A 20,218-nucleotide genomic window follows, 5' to 3' on the forward strand; every position below is an offset into this window, starting at 1 on the left:
TGCTGCAATTACAGCTGCACATCTAGAGACTGAAATCCTTGCCCATTCTTCTTTGCAAAACAGCTCCAGCTCAGTCAGATTAGATGGACAGCGTTTGTGAACAGCAGTTTTCAGATCTTGCCACAGATTCTCGATTGGATTTAGATCTGTACTTTGACTGGGCTTATGTTTTAAACCATTCCATTGTTGCCCTGGCTTTATGTTTAGGGTCGTTGTCCTGCTGGAAGGTGAACCTCCGCCCCAGTCTCAAGTCTTTTGCAGACTCCAAGAGGTTTTCTTCCAAGATTGCCCTGTATTTGGCTCCATCCATCTTTCCATCAACTCTGACCAGCTTCCCTGTCCCTGCTGAAGAGAAGCACCCCCAGAGCATGTTGCTGCCACCACCATATTTGACAGTGGGGATGGTGTGTTCAGAGTGATGTGCAGGTAGACGGCCTTGTCTTGGTAGGTTTACAGTTTTGCCATACTCCTTCCATTTCTGAATGATCGCTTGAACAGTGCTCCGTGGGATGTTCAAGATTTTGGAAATCTTTTTGTAGCCTAAGCCTGCTTTAAATTTCTCAATAACTTTATCCCTGACCTGTCTGGTGTGTTCTTTGGACTTCATGGTGTTGTTGCTCCCAATATTCTCTTAGACAGCATCTGAGGCCGTCACAGAGCAGCTGTATTTGTACTGACATTAGATTACACACAGGTGCACTCTATTTAGTCATTAGCACTCATCAGGCAATGTCTATGGGCAACTGACTGCACTCAGACCAAAGGGGGCTGAATAATTACACACACCCCACTTTGCAGTTATTTATTTGTAAAAAATGTTTGGAATCATGTATGATTTTTGTTCCACTTCTCACGTGTACACCACTTTGTATTGGTCTTTCACGTGGAATTCCAATAAAATTGATTCATGTTTGTGGCTGTAATGTGACAAAATGTGGAAAAGTTCAAGGGGGCCGAATACTTTGGCAAGCCACTGTATAAGCCTTGGATGTTTGAGAACTGGCACAGATTCTTGGGAAGACAAATTTAAATCTAAAGGTAATTGCACAGTCAGATGGATGAGGATGTAAGCTGCTGCCTGCAGTGCTATACTGATTTTGCTATACATGCAATCCAGAGCGAGTTTCATTGGGTAATCGTGTTAAAGGAGAAGGAAAGGCTACTAAAGAGTTAATCTCAAGCTGCAGGCATGCCTTCAGTTGTCTCAATAGTGCCCTCCCCATATTTCGATCGTTCAGATGATCAGCCAACAGGAAAAAAAAAAACCGCTGAGCTGGGTAAAGAGGATTCCCATAATGCATCGCTCCTGCACAGACACCGAGACCAGCATTGTAGACGGCACATGCGCGTGTTCCTCTTCTGGGAGCGCGCCCAAAAAGGGGCGCTCCCTTCCAACAGACCGTCTGTGCCCACTATGAGCACGCACCAATAGCAAGTGTCCGGTTGCAATGGTGACGCGCTATACACAGAAGAGATCCGGTCAGCGCTTGGGGGAGTGAATGTTGCACATGCTCAGTGTAGTGCACTGAAGAAAAGGAAGTGGGCATACCACTCCCAAGAGTAGTATAGGTATGGAATCCGTTATCTGCAAACCCATTATCCAGAAGCTCCAAATTATGGGAGGCCAACTACCAAAGAGGATTTTAATCAAACAATTCACATTTAAAAAAAAAAAGGATTTCCTTTTTCTCTAAAAGGTCCCGAGCATTCTGGATAAAAGGTCCCGAGCATTCTGGATAAAAGGTCCCTTACCTGTACTGCATAAATGAAAAGGAAACCTGGCTAAGTAGAATCTATGGTGCTGCATCAATGGCACTTTCATGTTACTGCTGTAGCATCTATGTTCCCTTGCAGGTAAAGGGTTAATACTTTCCCTGCCTAAGCCTTTGTTCATCTTGTGCCACGTTTTGCCAGACACCACCAATTTTGCAATAGATTTTGCTTTTTTCTTGGAAGCAAAACTATACGACTGAAAAAGATTAACTGTAAATATGATGTCTTTTCAAGTAATAGTTCTACTTTATCTAAACAGTGATTTTCCATGTTATTCTTTTTAAGGGGTAAAAAAGAGTAGCTTCCTATACTTTAACTAAGATCACTTAGCACTACCTTGTAAATGTGTTATCTAGCACAGGATTAAATCATACAAATCATAAAAGACAAATAAAACACTGTGAGAACAAGCAAAGGGATTTACAGAGTACAAACACGTCACTGCTGAATTCTCCACTGAGCAGTGGAACAAAGGCCTGGATAGCGTAAGCAGATACCTGTTCATTCATGCACTGCTATTGACTGAGCAAATGGAACCAGGGATACATTTCACTGTTCATAGTTTATTTACAAGCACCCATACTTATTTATTGTAGCAACCAAACAACAAAACACTGTCTGCATTTAAGAGCACTGGGCCATCAATAATATCAGTGCTTCTGGATATCAGGGAATTGATACATTAGGTCTCTCACCTATTAGGAAGACATTTTCATGTTATTGTTTGATTCTACATGTCTACTGCAGAGGTCGCCAAGGGCTTAATTGAAAAGAATTTAAATGGCAAGTAATAACAGAAAATTAAAGTGCTTTATATATTAATAAGTAAATGTACTGTAGAGTTAAGTTAGCCAAACACAGTAAGATTCACTCGCTTGGCAGAGCAAATTTTTGAATAAAAAAGAGAGCACACCAATTCAGAGAGCGACACATTAACAATAAGTGCAGGCCTTGCCCAGCGGAATTATACTAGGCAGGCAATTGATTCAGTAAAGATTTAATGCAATTCATGGCTCTCTACATAACTATATGCTAAAAGCCATTCTAGTATTCAACAAAATTATTGCTGGCAATCAATATTTTATTTGCAGACACGAAACATATGAGGGGATGCTCATTCAGGAAGTACTTGTTCCACCAACCCACACACTACTCTGGATGATAAATCCGGCATTCAGTGACAGCACAGCATTGGAAGGCCAATTGCACCCTTTTTTGCACTTTGCACACTGCATTTGAAAATATTTTTTTAGATCATTTGCAGTTTTATTTCGTGTTAATGACCATTTGAAGGTTTCATTAGGTAACTGTACTTCAGCAACTCCAATCTGTGGGTTAGTGCAAATTAATTTCATTTTAAAGTGTACAGCCCACAAGTGTTTCTCTTTTGCTGGTCTGGGATTGTACATTTATCATACCGCCCCACCTATAGTTAGAACTATTTAACTTTGTATTTATGTATAAATTGTGTATACTTATGTAGATTGTATATGTGAAAAACAGACCTCTTGGCCTTCGGCTGCAGGTAATGTGTCATCATTAGGTGTGGTGTTCTCAGACATATCTGAAAGTAAAATACAAATAGTCAGCATGCATTCTGTCCTGGTGTACAATAGGGGAATGGGCCTTGTGTTTGACAAAGCAAAACCACCAGGAAGATTCACCTGTTTTTTTACCCTGGGATGAGGTAAGCCACATTTTAAGATGGGCCTGAAGCACTCTGAAAATTTAGGAAACATCCGAGTGTTACATCGAGGTGGTATGATTAAATTCTGGCAACAATACCCATATGTGTTTTTGGCACATGCTTCTGAATTGTCAATCTCCCCTTTCTACCTCAAGCACGGGTGTGGATATATAGCTTAAAACATCATTTATATGAAATATAACATTTATTCTCTGTTTTGCAGATGGTAACTAATCACGTAACTGCTTGGAACCTTCCTACTGTGCAGTTAGCATCTTTTTCTTCACCCAAGGCAAGGAGCTTCACCCAGCTTGCAAGGACCAGGTATGTTATGCAGGCACGCATACTCATTAAGTATATTTCTGAATGCATTATATTATTTTAAATTTTTTTGAAGCTTAACAGAGCAGTGCTAAAACTGCTGGCTAGTTGGTAGACTTCCTGACCCCAGCAACCAGCTGCTTTGCATGTTAATAACATAAAACAAAAAGAAATAATAAAACAAAATAGCCTCACAATAATAACAAGTAACCAAATAGGATTTTAAGTGTCACTTTGAAGTCATCCCAAAGAGGCAGAGATACCCTACTGGGGATTTAGTTTGCCATCTTATTTATAACGGCACTGTAAGTCACTGAAGAGGATAGGAGCATATGAGATGAATCCAGCCAATTCAACATGGATCAATAATTGCTCAGCAAGTAATCATTCTATGTTGGCAGCTGCACCACTTGTCAAGTGGCGGTTCTATTTTAAGAGCTGTTATTAGCTGCATCACGCACTTGAAGATTACAATTCATTTCCATAGCTGGAGTTTTAGTAATTTAAGCATCATTACTTGTCCTGATTGCCTGAGCTTTTTGCACTGACTAGTGCAATAGGGAGACAAGAGAAGAGCAAACTTCACTGAGACAGAGAAAGCTCATGGATAGATTCCTGCCGACTCGCATATATGCCTGCTGTATTGTGCTACACAGAAGCCAGGCTATTTGGAGACAGAGGTTAAATGCAAATAAATGTTGCATGAACAGTGTTCCTCTTCCATGCACAGAGAAAAACAAGGCTACTATATATACATTTGTGCAAATGATACTGGTCCAATGCTAGTGCCGGAATTATGGACGTCTATACTTTGTCTCAACTGAAATATACAGCTGTTAGTGCATCTGTTAGTGGAGTCCGATGCATACAACCAAAGCAAACAAACAGCACTTACCATTAATGAATCTACTGCAATTAAAATAATAAATGCACTTCAGCAGTTTTAGATCGGTACTGCTTTGGTGTAAATGTATAAACAGGGCCCTTTGCATTAAATGCAGTCACTGAATCACCAAGGTGAATATGCTATAGTAGACAACATGTACAATTTACCATCAAACTCAATGTTAAACAAAAAAGTCATAGTCAAAGAGTCATAGCTAAAACTTCCTTGAAGCCTTTCATGGGTAGGGTACCAACTACAGCTTATAGACTTCTCTAAAACTGAAACATTGCTGCTTGTTGTTAAGTTGGGGGCTCTGGTCTGTGATAAAGGGCAGACATGCTCAAACACTTCAGGCCTAGACACAAGAACCTTTAATTTGTGATGTTATGTCATTGTTTTTTCTGTTACAGGAGTGGCCTGTCCATTTCTGTTTTTCTAAAAGCAAGATGCTCTGATGATGACTTCTTTACAGGTTGCTTCACATAAGATCAGTTTGATTACTCCATTTAAATCCAACCAACTGCTTAAATTGTAACCAAGAATCCCTCACAAAAATAATTTCTCAAAGTGTACTTTTTTCCCAGTTACATAATTTTTTTCTTTTTTAATTTTCAAGATATCTACAGTTTTATAGTGCTAATAACTTGGTTTTAAAATAAGTGCTTTCAGGTTCTCAGACAATCTCCATATTTATGTCTCTCTGGATGCAGCATTGCACATTTCTTTCTATCCTTAAATCTGTTTTGATATTAAATTTGACAGATGATGAAGAGCAAGAGAACTGTGCAGAGTAGTGTTCCACAGCATCAGCAAGCTGCTATGCAGAAAGACGGTATAAAGCTAATATCACACCAGGCATCTGCCATTTGAACTAGCACCAATACACTCCCCCCTTACCTACCTCATGATTAGTAAGTACTGACAGGAGAGGCATCAGGCTTACCTGTTTCAAAGTCTTAGCAGTGTATATATAAAAAAAAAAAAGGGGGAAAGAGGAGAAAGACCTCAATAAGAAATATTTACTTTTTTTGTGGTGGTGTTTAATTCCTCTTTAAATATCTAATCAGACCACTAAGCAGCAGTTTAAGAAAAGTGAACACCTGACTGACTCTTCATTTTGCTACCAAAGTATATATAAAAAAAAAAAAAAAAAAAAAAAAAAAAAATTCTGCTATTGAAAAACATTGTGGGCTCACTGCCATAAACAGTTTAGCCATGATTCATAGTTGTTCATGTTTTAATATTAGTTTGTAATTGGTTTGTTTTTAGAAAATGCGCAAACAGTTGTATGTAACGCTTAACCACCTTGCACTGCTACAACTTTATTTTAAAATCTGCTTTAGGATAATAGGATTATTAATAATATCTATTTGTACAGAGTTTCATTGAGCCTCTACCTACCCTCAATATGATGAGCTTTTCAAGACTCAAAAGGAACAAAGTAAAAATACAGAAAAAACGCACAATATAATCCATTTGTTTGAATAAATATTCTAGTAGTTGTACAGGGAATTACAGTCTTTTTTACTTGAAGTTGCAAGATAAGCAACATTTGCTCTTTGCACTCCTGAAAAGGATAACATACTTTATAATCAGATGTTTAGGGAAATGACACACAAGGAGTTTAGTCAAAACAGCAGAAAATTCCCTGCCATTGTTAGTGCTGAGAATCAACACAGGTACTCTAAATATATTATATATATATATATATATATATATATATATATATATATATATATATATATATATATATAGTTTTTTCCATCCATTAAAGGTATAGATTAAAAGAAATCTTATATAAATAAGACCAGAGGGCTGCTGTACCACCACCCATAGCCAGCAGCACAGTAGCGATTCACTGCTAGTGGTAAGAAAAGCAACAACATTTTGTCACCCACAGCAATGCAGATTGACTGCAGGCAAATATAAAGTTCTGTGGTTTATTAGGAAATTTTCTCAATGTTAAATTTTTCTTCCCAGTTCCATGAACCACACTGTTAAACATTCCAAATAATAGGGTGGAATGAAATCTTTGGATTCAGAAAACAGCTAAATCACACATGGTCACATGTTCCTTTAATGTCAACATTTGGAGCAACTAATTCTCCTACTCTCAGGTCCATAGGCTTTTTCAGCATGCCAATCACAAACAGGAAAATGTGTCTTATGTGTGTGACGATGTGAACTGTGTAGAATCTGAATATTTAGAGTATGTGTGTTTATGATTGGGAGAGTGAGATTTTGGGTAAAGGATTATCTCCATAACAAAATACTGTTTTACAACAGCGGATTCATTTATTCTTCTGCAAGGTAGGGAATTTGCTAGAGTGTATGGAAAAGTTTGCAGCTGACAATACTACATACTCTCTAGCTAATGATTTAGTGATGACTGCCTTACCATGCAGAATTAATTTGGTCCGCTGAAATTTAATATTCTGTTGAAGAGATTTTCCCAAAATCTCAATTACCCAATGACAAACACACACACTAAATATTCAGACTCTACCCAGTTCACATTCTTCCACACAAAACTACCTAGCAGTCGATAAAATGTCTGAAAATAACTTTGTACAGAAGTCAGTTGGAGTCAAGCAGTTTACTGGAATAATCACGCGAAAAATCTTCCTTAGGTAAATAAACTGATTTACACTGGCAATTCTGGTTGACTTCTATAAAAGTATTTTTAGACTTTTCACTGCCTGCACTAGAGACAATTTACCAGGGCCAATAAAAGTTTCTGTGTGCCATTACCATAAGGCACATTTTCCTATTTGTACCTTTGAAATTGTAATGCTGTCAGCATCAAACTTTCTCTTAATTTTCCAATCCTGTCAGAGATCAAGAAATCAACCTGCAACATATTTTTTTTTAAAAAGCAATTTCAATTTCCACTTCTTCTGGTTTTGAGATTTTGATTTGAAAATCCTGAGGGGTGTAATCTGCAGTCAATCCTCCACAGAAAGGATGCTACAGAACAAACTGGCTTTAAAAGGCAGGCAGAGAGAAGCAGGCCGTATGCACCAGGTCAGACTTTGTCCTTAAGTCACACACACTTGCAAGTGATTACCATACAAGTGCAGGGGGGCTATTTTAAAGGAGAAGGAAAGTTAAAATCACTGGGGGGTGCCAAAATGTTAGGCACCCCACAGTGATTGTAATCTATTACCTGAAACCCCCGGCAATGCTCCTGTTAGGAGAAAAATGCACCAGCCAGGGTATGTGCAAGCGAACGTTCCTCTTCTTCCTTCGATCTTCACACACGCATAAGGGCTCTGGCACACGGGGAGATTAGTCGCCCGCGGCAAAACTCCCTGTTCGCGGGCGACTAATCTCCCCGAGTTGCCTACCCCTGCCATCCCACCGGCGAACATGTAAGTCGCTGGCGGGATGGCAGACGCGGCGGGGCAATTTCAGGAAATCGCAGAAAAAGACTCGCGAGTCTTTTTCGGCGATTTGCACCGCCGCGTCTGCCATCCCGCCGGCGACCATCATCGCACGAAACATCGTCAGATGTGCCACACACCATTCAGGGCTGAATCGGCAGGTAAGGAGGTAGAAACAATAGGATTTCTACCTCCTTCTGCCGATTCAGCTCTGAAGGGAGATTTTGATCAGGCGCCTTCTATGGCGCCTGATCAAAATTTTCCAACTGGTCTGATTGGCGAGTCGGCCGATATCAGCAGCTTCCTGCGATATCGGTCGACTCGCTGACATACCATACACGCACCGAATATCATACGAAACGAGGTTTCGTACGATATTATCGGTGTGTGTATGGCCACCTTTAGCTGCCAGACCTTTGCTATAGCATACACTAATTTGTTCCTTTGTTTGTAAAGGGATTAAGCGTTAATATTCTCTAGATGCAGAAGATAATGAAGTAGTTTTGTATGTCCAATGTATGTAACCCACATATTGTACAGCGCTGCGGAATATGTTGGCGCTTTATAAATAAATGTTAATGTAATGTAGTTTTGATGCACCAACTGGAAAGATTTGCTGAAGCCGGGGGAGGTATATGTGAATGAGGTATGATTGGGAGGGTTGAAAATTTTAAATATTAGTTTGAGTGGGTGTAAGTTCGGATGATAACAATGTAAGGACTTTTCCCAGACTGATCTATCTATCTGCTGATTTTTCCAAGTACCAATTTAGGGTGGTGGCATACACAGCAATTCAGATATTTGCCAATGCTCTTTCTGACTTAAGTCATGTAATGTATAGACATTTATACACATTTGCACCTGGGCAGTATCCCAGTATTTTTTTATGCAGCAACAGGTAAAACAATAAAAAGAAACATTTATGTGGTTGCTATGTGTTATTGCCCAGGTGAAAATTTGCCCAGTATTGATGAATAACTCCCTTTCACATTGTATTCCATTCTATTCATAACATCCCTGTTATATCCCTCAAGTCAGCAAACAGGTTCTATTCTTAGTTTCCTTCCACAAGGGCTGTTATATGTGGCTGTTCTACTATTCATTTCCAGCATGACGTTCAAATGATTGCCTGATTGCTAAGGTACATGGGCCTAAGCAACGAAATATCCACCATTCAGTGTGGCATAAAAGTGGCATTTCATGGGAATAGGAAGAAGCAGATGGCAGGTAATGCTGTGCCGTTAGCCTCATATGACCTATCAGTAACCAGGAGACAAGTAATCATTTTGGGAATAGCAACTAAAAAGTGAAACAAAACTAACGACTTGTAATTATTATTTCATTGTGAGACTTTGGGTGGGGAGGTATTTAATGGCTTATTTGTAAAGCTGTGGATTTACTGGATAAATCAAACTAAAACCTTCTTAGAAAGAACTCTATAACAAGGCCAAGCCATTACGGTTTTATTTTTTGAGCCACATGTGACAATGCTCTAACCCTCCCTGTCGCTCTTCAGCTGGCAGCCATCTCTAACAAGCAACTGACTGTGTAATTGTCACTTACTGACTGCCTATAGAAGCTTGCTATAAACTCTGCACTGAAACTAGAGCTTCCTGCTTGTATCCGTGACCCACTGACTGGATCTGTTTGTATATTCTCTTTCTGCTGCTTTGTGTCTAGTTCCTCACTGCCTCGTCTCCCCAGGCACAGAGGTTCCTCCTGCTCCTCCCAGTGGCCCGCCTCTCTTCCCTATATGGGAGTGCTGGACACGTACACGGCAGTGATTACACATCTGCAAATGTGTCACAACACTGCACATCAGCGCTTGCACCATCACACCCCCCCCCCCTGACACACACACACATGCCTGGCGTCTCATTATGGTCACTTATACTCTCACACCAACATATACTCATGCAGAAAACTTGCATAGTGATGCTGGTGAGAAGGCTGAAAAGACAAAAGCAAATGATTATCTTTCGTTCATATAATGTATATTGTATCACCACTTTGCGCTCTGTAAAAAAGAAGAATCTCTGTATGTTTCATACAAGCAACCAACCCTCCCCTCAACCAGACATCACTGTTACATATAAAGACATGCTAAAAACACATCACCCAATAGGTGTACAGTGCAGCCAGAGTTTTTCATGCTGCAAACCAAATACTCATGCTGTCAGCCTCATTTCAAATGTTTGGCAACCGGATTTCAGCATGAATCTGCAGTTTAAAAAGCCAAACAGCATTGACTGGGATATATACAGCAGGAAAAAGAAAGTAACATTGAGGAAACACAGTAATAGTTCATGTGTATATATTGTTTATAGTCACAACCGTTCCAAACCAAAATACCCATTTGTTATTCAGAACAGGCTAAACTGACTCAATGGCCAAATGTGCGGATACCATCCGTTGTGCCATATAAAGTTTGAACAACATTTATGTTCTGTTCATTTTGTCTAACAGCCCAATAGAAGTGAAGAAAGTAAAGGGAAGTTGTGGTTTCTCATTACCTCCTCATTTATGCTGCACCAGGAACCTGCCAATATAATGTACTGGCAGATGAAATTTTTAACTGACTGTTATCCATGGTTGGTAGATATGGATTGTGAATGACAGATCACAAAAACACTGTATTGTATGATTTAATTGGTACATGCAGTAGCGTACCAAAGCATAGCATACCATGGAAAGAACTTGGTAAGGCGTGGTTATGGACTGGCTTGTGGGTGCCAGGGGCAAATTTTGCACCCAGGCCCATTGGGCTATGGTAAATCACTGGGTACATGTATGGCCAGCTACTCCTCCACCACCACCTTTGTTGGCTGGGTACTGCTGCCTAGGGCTGAACACATGCAGGCAGCACACGCAATGTCACAATCGCTTAGGCTGGCAGAGTAAATAAACAAAAACAAAAAGGTGCCCATACTGTTTAAGCTGAAGCCAAACGGATTTTCAGCCTGCAAATAAAATTCAGCGCAAAACTGCTTGCATATGCAGTTTCACACCAAATTCCACTTAGTGTGCCTGCATCTGGGCAAATGCAATGGCTCAGGGTGCAGGGACAACAATAAGATTTTTGAAGCATATGGGCAGATTGTCAGTCTGTGTTTATCCACAGACTGAGAATCTTCCCATGTGGCTTTAGCCTAAAGCCTCTTTAAATCGGTCTGTTTGGTCAGCAGGCCATAATACAGAACTGGCTCACGTACAGCCACCGACAGCAATAGGAGGTTGTGGTTGCCGAGAAATTTATTTGAAGTTGCTGGACGAACACAATGATAAATAGATTACAAGCCATTTTGCCCTTATACTTTACAAATACTCCCAGGCCGGTGGGCCTAAATGTCAGTGGGCCCTCCTGTTCATCCAACCATTTGCCTTGTCTGCCTATACCATGACCATTATTCAATGTTATATGAGAAAAAACAGAAGAAATGGAGGAAAGAATCGATAGTAGTAAAATCGATAGTAGTAAAAAGAAGTAATTAAGAGACTAAAGAAAGTGAGTGAACAGAGGAGGGTGGGCCTATGGTGAAAGGTTTTCTGGTGGGCCCTTGGCACCCCAGTCCGACACTGGCAGAGACGTATTTTGATGGGAGGGTTATACAGAAAACAAAAATCCAGTTTCTTAAAGCCTGCAAACAGATACTTGCTTTGAAACCCCTTTCTGATATGACTGGTACATGAGTATATGGCAAGAGAGTGAGCAGGCAATAGATTATACACAGGAAAATAAAAGGTGCTGATGAACTATGTCAAAAGTTTAACTGTGTATGGGGCCCTCCAACAGGCATACCAGACTGAAATGTGGCTGAAAATATGCCAGATGTCATTTGGGCAGGTTTAAAAATCCCTTTGTGGTGAGGACCACATAAACGAACCGATGTGCTCCACGCCTTGACAATCTGCATCCTATCAATGTGATTCAATCAACTGGCCCGAGGGCTAAACTCTACTCTGCTGATCAATCCAATATTGGAGAAAGATCCCCTCATTCGGCGACTTTGCCAAATGAGCAGATTTTTCAGTGTTTGGCCAGTACACATGCACATTCTCCATATACAGGCCCAAATTTGTGGGAAGGCCACAAAGGGCTTGGGCGGTGTGATGTTAGGGTTGGCATGCCGCACAACTGCATATGTTTTTTCCCTGAGCAATGGAGAAATTGTCAAGCAGGAGATTTGTTTAAATTCCTCAGAGCACTGGGACTAGATGATGAGGAGAGTGAGCGACAAGGGGCAGAGAGAGGGGAAGCGATGGGGAGGAAATGAGGAGAGGACCTACTGTGCTTGCTCAGAGGGCATGGGTGGGGCATGATGTAAGGTGGCTTAGGGGCGCCCAAACTATAAATACGGGGCAGTCCATATTTCATTAAGTAAGCTGTGCTATTAAATTATTTGACTTTCAGTTCTACTTCTCTGAAGCAGGACAATATCCCCTATTTATGAGTAAGGTTTAGTAATATTTGTCCTATAAATTTTCAGTACAGTTCAACACCGGTTACTCTGTAACATTATCCATAACTCAGATGAAAAGTGCTCTCCAAAATGCCATTTTTACCGACAACAAAGGGAATCGCCTGTGGAAAGGCCTACACATCACTTCAGTTTTCCAAAGTTGCACGAAGTTGCCTGCAGGAGGAAACTTTGCGAGACTATGGAAAACCGAAGCGATGTGTAGGCCTTTCCACAGGCAATTCCCTTTGTGATCCAGTGATTCTAGATGCCGACAAAGACAAAAAGGTTTAGGTTTATTTCTTTCCCAATAATTACCTGAGGCGATGGTTGAAGTCATTGTTTTTTTTTTTGTCCCATGCTTATGGTACATGGGCAGTTTGACTGTTGTTGCTGTTTGCATCAAAAAACACCGGTGGTCAAATAAATAAATACATCTATTACTATATATGTATTATATATGTATTATATGTATATAGCTCTTCTGACTGAGTTGCTGTAGCAGCAGTGACAGGAGGACTGGGGTGTTCTGAACAACAGAGGGCAAAAGTCAAAATCACACCTGGCGTATGGTCAGCTTTTCACCGCCTGTGTTTTGTAGGCAGGCGGAGAGAAGCAGATTTACACTCATCAACATCTGCATGTAGCTACACTGACAGGCACAGATTTGGCACTGATTTGACCTGAGTGAAGCTATTGGAGCGCAGGAAAATGTCTGCTTTCTTGTTTTTCAGGCCAATCTCCACTCTCAGCTTGTCAGTGCAGCTACACAGAGCTGCGGAGGAAAGCAGATTGGCTCTTTTCCACTTGCCTACAAAACGCAGGCGGAGAGAAGCATAAGATGACCAATATCCGACGCTCCTGCGATACCAGTCAGTCGTCTTAGCGATCCACCGTACACTGAATATCGTATGATAATATTGGTGTGTGTATGGCCACCAATACATGCACCAAATATCGTACAAAACTAGGTTTTGTATGATATAGGTGGGTGTATGGCCACCTATACACGCACCGAATATCGTACAAAACTAGGTTTTGTACGATAAAATCGTTGCATGTATGGCCACCTTAAGCCAGCAAATAAATAGAGTACTTTTTAACATGCATAGTTGGTCTAGTCTTACCCCCTTCAATAATGATTACAGTGTCTTGAAATGCATCCTTCCGAGTTCCTTTCCCCTATCTTGCCACATCAGCTGATATAAAGCACTATGTTGCAACAAGAAGGGCAGCAATGCCACAGTAAGAATACAGGGAGCATGCATTAAGCCTATAGTGTGAAGCAATATGCATACATCACATAGGAGGAATAGGGAATGGGGCAGTAGTAAGCCTGTGGTGCAGCAAAATAATTAAGAGGCAGGTAGCCTACAAGAATAATAAAAGCAGGCAATTTTACATTGATTTACAATTGCCTTTATTGTGGTCTTTGATTGTGATTTAATTTTCCTTGTCCTTTAACATATAGTGTGCAGCTACTTTTCTACTTTTAGCCTGTATCACCCAAATACCTTCTAACTGCAGCTTTAAAGGAACAGTAACACCAAAAAATGAAAGTGTATAAAAGTAACTAAAATATAATGTGCTGCTGCCCTGCACTGGTAAAGGTTGTGTGTTTACTTCAGAAAGTCTACTATAATTAATATAAATAAGCTGCTATGTAGCCATGGAGGCAGCCATTCAAAGGAGAAAAGGCACAGGCACATAGCAGATAACAGATAAAACACTATTGTATTCTACAGAACTTATCTGTTATCTGCTATGTAACCTGTGCCTTTTCTCCTTTTTTCCAGCTTGAATGGCTGCCCCCGTGGCTACACAGCAGCTTATTATATAAATTATAGTAGTGTTACTGTAGCAAACACACCAGTTTTACCAGTGCAGGGCAACAGTGCATTATATTTTTATTACTTTAAAAGCTTTTTCATTTTTTGGTGTTACTGTTCCTTTAAAGCAGAAAAAGATTTTATGAAAGGGTTATAACATTGTAGTTATACACATCAATCAGCACACCCATTATATCACCTACGTAAATGCCATTTTCGCTCCCTTGTCTGAACTGTGTTACTAGCTAGTCTGAGCCAGGAAAAAAATACATCATATTTTCTGCTTTCTCTTAGTACAATCATCACTGACAAACCTAAGACCAGGGAAGTGGCAAAGTAATAAAGTATCCTGGTGAAGCTGTACTAGAAATTTGACACTTGCATACACAAGGCAATCAATACCAGCCAAGCAGAGCATGCAATTTAAATAGACAGCAGCATAGGTCAAAAAATAGGTAACTGCTACAAGACATTTCCTTCAGTTCACCAAACCAGGTTTTCAATATGCAATCCACCAGCTGCTGTTATATTACAACTCTCCGCAGTACGTGTAATGCATACTTACTAAACCAAAAATTACTGCACTCTAAGATTGTGCTGGGCGGTATGACCAAAAATTTATATCACGGTATTTTTCAAAATTATATCGGTATCACGGTATTTGACGGTATTTTTTTTTTCCCCATGCATGATTAGGTGACCACCCCAAACACCCGCCACCTGCACCCCCCCCGCCACCCCAAACACCCCCCATCCGCACGCAGCCCCCCCACCCCACCCCATCCCAAACACCCCCCCATCCCCTTCACATAAATATAATCAACAGTTAGCCAGATACATAGATATTCTGACATTGTCAACTTATAGTTGTTCAACATCAATGGGACACAGCCAAAAGATACTTAAAAACCACAAAGCACAAAAGAAATTTGTTTAATAAGTCAGACATACGTTACTTCTACAAACAGCGATGGTGAGAAAGTTTCCACACTTGCCAGGATCTACTTAAGTGCAAGGCTCACTCTCACTATACTGCTGCCTGGAGAGTTATGAGCCAGTTTAGCCAGAGGAGTGGAAGAGATGAAAAGTTTATTAAAACCCATGTAAACAGTGAATGATGACATATGAAAACGTAACTTCTAATGGTGCTCCCTCAGCACAACTGAAGAATCCGTAAAACCCTGACCTGTCATAACGTGTTATTATTACCCCTTTAAGAAACAGCAGGTTGGAGCAAACAGTGCCTTGTCACACGGTGGCCGTGGGATAATCCACTCCAATCATGCAGGGGTGATCGTTTCATTTTCCTAGGGCTGGTGTGAAATACAGCTTCCATTATAGGAAGTTGCTCAGAAATGTAGTTCGCAACAGGTTTATGGGGCTGCCCAAAAGTATAATATCCCCAGCTGAATGAGCGCAGGGGTGAGCTCGCTAAGAAAGTTCCCAGGTATGGCGAAGATGGAACTTTGCTCCACCTGTTGCTGGAAAGTAGGCGCATCCCTTGTTACTGCACAGATACGATTCTCAGAAGACACCAATACAAACTTGCAGTTTGCTACACAATAATATCTTTCCCGTACCTGTTGCTGCTCTCTTCCCCGCAGCTTGGGTGAATGTAATTGCTTCCCCGCTGAGCGACTGAAGCCGGCGGAATCAACCCTCCCTGCGAATCATGCAGAGTTCATACACCCGGAAATAGAGAAGCTAGCTTGGCAGGATCCCTTCTAGCTCCACGTTCTGCCTCTATGATCCGGAACTAAGGCAACAATCGCGACGTGCAATAGTTTGACTTCCTATGTAACAATTCGACTGGCTGGGGTGTGTTTCCTGGTTGGAGGCTGTCAGTGCCACAGAGCTATAACCAAATCAGCAAATGATGTGTCTTTGGTGCCCTCACCCTTTTCCCCGCCTAGCTTGTGACCTCATAGGGGGGTAATATTACAAGACAAAAAATAGAAGGAGTGCAGGCAGGGGCAGCGTTCAGCTCTGGCACATTTAGAGGAGGGGCAGTGTAGGAGCAGTGCAGGCGGAGTGGGGACTGAGATGAGAGAATGGGAAAAGGTGAAAGGCGCCTTTGGGATTCGGACTGGCTAAATACATGAAATGAAAGAAGTTACTATGATAGAATGGCACATAGGAGGCAGAGATGGGAAAAAAATTAAGAATGTTGGTATTGCTGGTTTCAAAATAGGTCGCAACCCTAGTTAGGGGTAAAATGGATGCACATGGTGAAATTAAATAGTCACAGTCCAATTCTACATTTTTTAAGGGGCAAAAAAAGGAAAATCAGGAAAACAATGGAAGGATGTAAAATCAGTGTTTTACTGTGAACTGGCATGAACTTGAAAAAAATACGTAAAGGGAAAAACAATATTATATTTCTATTAAATAGTAAAAAAAAATTATATTTATATAAAGATTTGCTATTTCCAACATGTAAACAATGAAGTGTGCTTGGGGTAGCAGTACCCACTGCCTCTCAAAACATATAATGTTTGTGTGTGGATAGCCAGTACTTACTATTTCTCATGCTACCTGTCACTTTATATAACTTATATAGGGTATTGGCACTTCATGCTTTCACCGTTCATATTTTGTGGGGTCTCAGTGCTCACAACCTGTCACTGTGTATAGCTTACTTGGTGAAGTCAGTACCCATAGCTTCTCACTGTATATAATGTACTGATGGTGTCTGTACTCCCTGCTTCTCACTGTCTATAGTTTATTAGGTGTCAATACGCACTGCCTTTTACTGTATGTGATGTGTATAGGGCACCAGTACCCATCACCTCTTACTGGATATCACTTATAGGGGGTGTTATTACCCACTACCTCTAACTCTACTTGGGGTTGCCAGTACCTCCTACTGCATACAATCTGCTTAGGGTACTAATACTTACTACCTCTCAAACTGTATATAATATTCTGGGGTGTGCCAGTAGCAACCGGCTTTCACTTTATATATTGTATGTATGTATAAGTTTATTTATAAAGAGCTACAAGGATATGGAGCACTGTACAAAAGTACACACAGGGAGGACAAGTATTATAATAAATACAATAAATAAGTAAACAGAGATGAAGTGCCATGTAGTAAGTGACACTGTAGGAATGAGGTCCCTGCCTAACACACAAATTGGAGAGCAAAAGTGCACAAGGTTTAGGTATTGACCCTAGAGTGCCAGGGCTAGAGTAATACATTCTTTAGTGCCCCAGAAGGTACAGAGTTTTTCCTTATAGGGATTGAGATTCTTATTGGGATTCCCCATGGAAAGATTTAGGGATAGAATTCCAGAGATAAGGAGCCACAGGATAGTAAGGTTTAAGATGAGACATAGTAGTGGTTGTGGATTGTGTATAAAAACAGTGGCTCTGAGAGGTGCAGAGGAGACAGCTAGGAATTTACAGAAAGACAAGTGAAGAAATGAAGCGAGGAGCAGAGAAGTAAAGGGCTTTGAATGTTAGCAGAAGGATTTTGTATGCTATCCTTGGCTTAACAGGCAGCCATGCCAAAGATTTTAGTTGGCTGACAGGGTGCTTCTTAGGAAACAACAGGAAGATTATAACAGCAGAGTTTAAGACTGACTGAAGGCGAGGGAGTTGGAAGTTGGATAGGATTAGGGCATGGTTTACGTTGTTACTTGTGAAAGAAAGGGGCATATCTTGCCAATGTGCTTGGAGAAGCTCCTCTCCTTCAAGTAATGTCAAAGAGCAAAACAGGTTAGTTAGAAGTGAGCTGAAAGGGGGCACCTACATTAGAAAAGATTTGAAATGCTATGGTTTATATAGACATAAAACAAATTGCTGTTAATATTGAAATGTCACAATCCATTTAAGATAAGCTCATTTAGTGAGGTAGCCAAACAACCAGATCTTTGCTCAATTTGACCAATTGAGCAAATTGCAAATCAGGCTGATCAGATTGTTAGACCCGAGGGAAACGATTGGATCATAACAAAGGCCAGTCGGGAGGGGACCTCATCAACACACGACGTTGTTCATGCTCAAATAAATTTTCAAACCTGCCTAATAGATATATGACTGGTTCTTAGCCAGATATCTGTGAGGAAGGGCACACACACTTGAGGAGAAGTTGTAGATTCTGAAGGGGCTGAATCAGCATCTTAAATATCCCATGTATGGCCAGTTTAATTAAAAAATTTCAACTTGGGGCAATATCAAATCAATGATTAGCCTTTTCTGCCTGCAGTAGACAAATCAAAGCTAACTGACAATTGGTTGATATACAGTGGATATAAAAAGTCCATGCAAGACCATGCAACCACATTATTTTAGTTTTTTTGGTTTTCTTCCCTCCACCTAAAAGATTTCAGTTTGTTTTTCAATGGTACAGTTTATAGGTCACATTAAAGGTGAAAAAAAGTTCTGAAATGATTTACCTTTGTCTCATTTTTGTATAGCACAGAAACCTGACATTTTACCAGGGTGTGTAACAGAATAAGAGAAGGATGGTGCTGTAAATACTGTATATATATGTAGGTTATATGTACGATAGCTTGTTAGGAGGAGGGAATGAAGAGATATCATAGAAGGACTGTCAGTTTGCAGACATTTATTAAAGAAGAAGGAAAGGCAAAGTCACTTGGGGGTGCCAAAATGTTAGGCACCAAGTGACTTAAATCGCCTACCTTTTACCCCAGCCTGGTGCCCCTGTTAGGAGAAAACAGCACCAGCCCGGGGTAGCTGCAGCGCTTCATGCTTCACTCATGCTTCACTCGTGCGCACATGCTGGCAAATCGAAGCAGGAAGGAGGAAGCGCTCACTACAGGTACCCCAGGCTGGTGCTGTTTTCTCCTAACAGGGGCACCAGCCCGGGGTACAAGGTAAGCGATTAAAGTCACTTGGGGGTGCCTAACATTTTGGCACCCCCAAGTGACTTAGCCTTTCCTTGTCCTTTAATAGACATGCCAGCTTGACTTCTCTAACACAGCGGGTGAAGGGCCGAGCTGTGGGTGTTGTTAAGATGAAATGGTAGATGGTAAGGCACGCCCTCTCTGCTCAAGTCTGAATGCAGTTTTAAAATAACATCTTACAACCATGCTTCGGACTGTGATCCAGTCCGAAGAAAGAAAGAAGAGTTCAGATAACCTTTCCCCTGTCTTTCCTAAACAAAGCAATACCAGAACAGTTCTCCTTCATTCTTGCAAAAATGCTTATAATAGCAGTTCGGGCAATTTTACATGAATTAGTTTTTTAAGGTTTTCATGTCATGTCCCTTACATAATGCCTTATAATTATTGTTACCTTTCTTTACTCTTAAAACCATTTAATTTAAAGTTTTTAGCCTGTCATTCAGAACTGCCTGACTCGACTAGAAGATTAGTTTCCCATGATAAATCTTCACTACAGATACTGATCTCCTGCAAATGCTTTTTTTTGCTGTGAATAGTGTAAATTGGCAGTGGGAAAACATATGTGGCACTTTGTTTTTCTGAATTTGCCCGAAGCTGCCTCATGAGGAAGTTATGGGTGAATTTGAAGGAATTAAGCACGGCATATTTACATTATTGCCTGTGAGAAAGCATTTGAAAAGATTAGTCACCCACGGTAGTGAAAAGATTTATCTTGGGCAACAAATCTCCTTGTGTGCCAGTACCCTTAAGGTGGCCATACACATGGCAATTTCCGATCTTTCGCGCGACCATTGGTCGCACGAAAGATCGTTCAATCGGCCACTAACCGTTCAGGGCTGAAACGGCAGATAAGGAGGTAGAAACAATAGGATTTCTACCTCCTTCTGCCGATTCAGTCCTGAAGGCAGATTTTGATCAGGCGCCTGATCAAAATCTTTTGACCTGGCCGATCACCGACTTTCCATACACGCACCGGATATCGTACCGTATTATGGATATCAGTCAGTT

General features: G+C 40.8%; 1 protein-coding gene across 5 annotated transcripts in view; it reads right to left on the reverse strand.

The window, feature by feature from the left end:
- arfip1 (ADP ribosylation factor interacting protein 1) overlaps window positions 1–16,258 on the reverse strand; it is a 73,972-nt gene extending 57,714 nt beyond the window's left edge. Inside the window, exons 1-2 of one of the 5 annotated variants that reach the window (XM_012961385.3) lie at window positions 15,917–16,258; window positions 3,279–3,337 (exon numbers count right to left, since the gene is read on the reverse strand). In XM_012961385.3, coding sequence (XP_012816839.2) covers window positions 3,279–3,335 — 57 coding nt within the window. In that variant the 5' untranslated portion in view covers window positions 3,336–3,337; window positions 15,917–16,258. The remainder of the gene's footprint in view (window positions 1–3,278; window positions 3,338–15,916) is intronic. The other 4 variants (XM_031899365.1, XM_018092875.2, XM_012961374.3 and 1 more) reach the window with 4 other exon arrangements.
- Between the last annotated feature and the right edge of the window lie 3,960 nt (window positions 16,259–20,218).

Source organism: Xenopus tropicalis, chromosome 1 (genome assembly GCF_000004195.4).
Source record: "Xenopus tropicalis strain Nigerian chromosome 1, UCB_Xtro_10.0, whole genome shotgun sequence".
Classification (NCBI taxonomy): Eukaryota; Metazoa; Chordata; class Amphibia; order Anura; family Pipidae; genus Xenopus; species Xenopus tropicalis.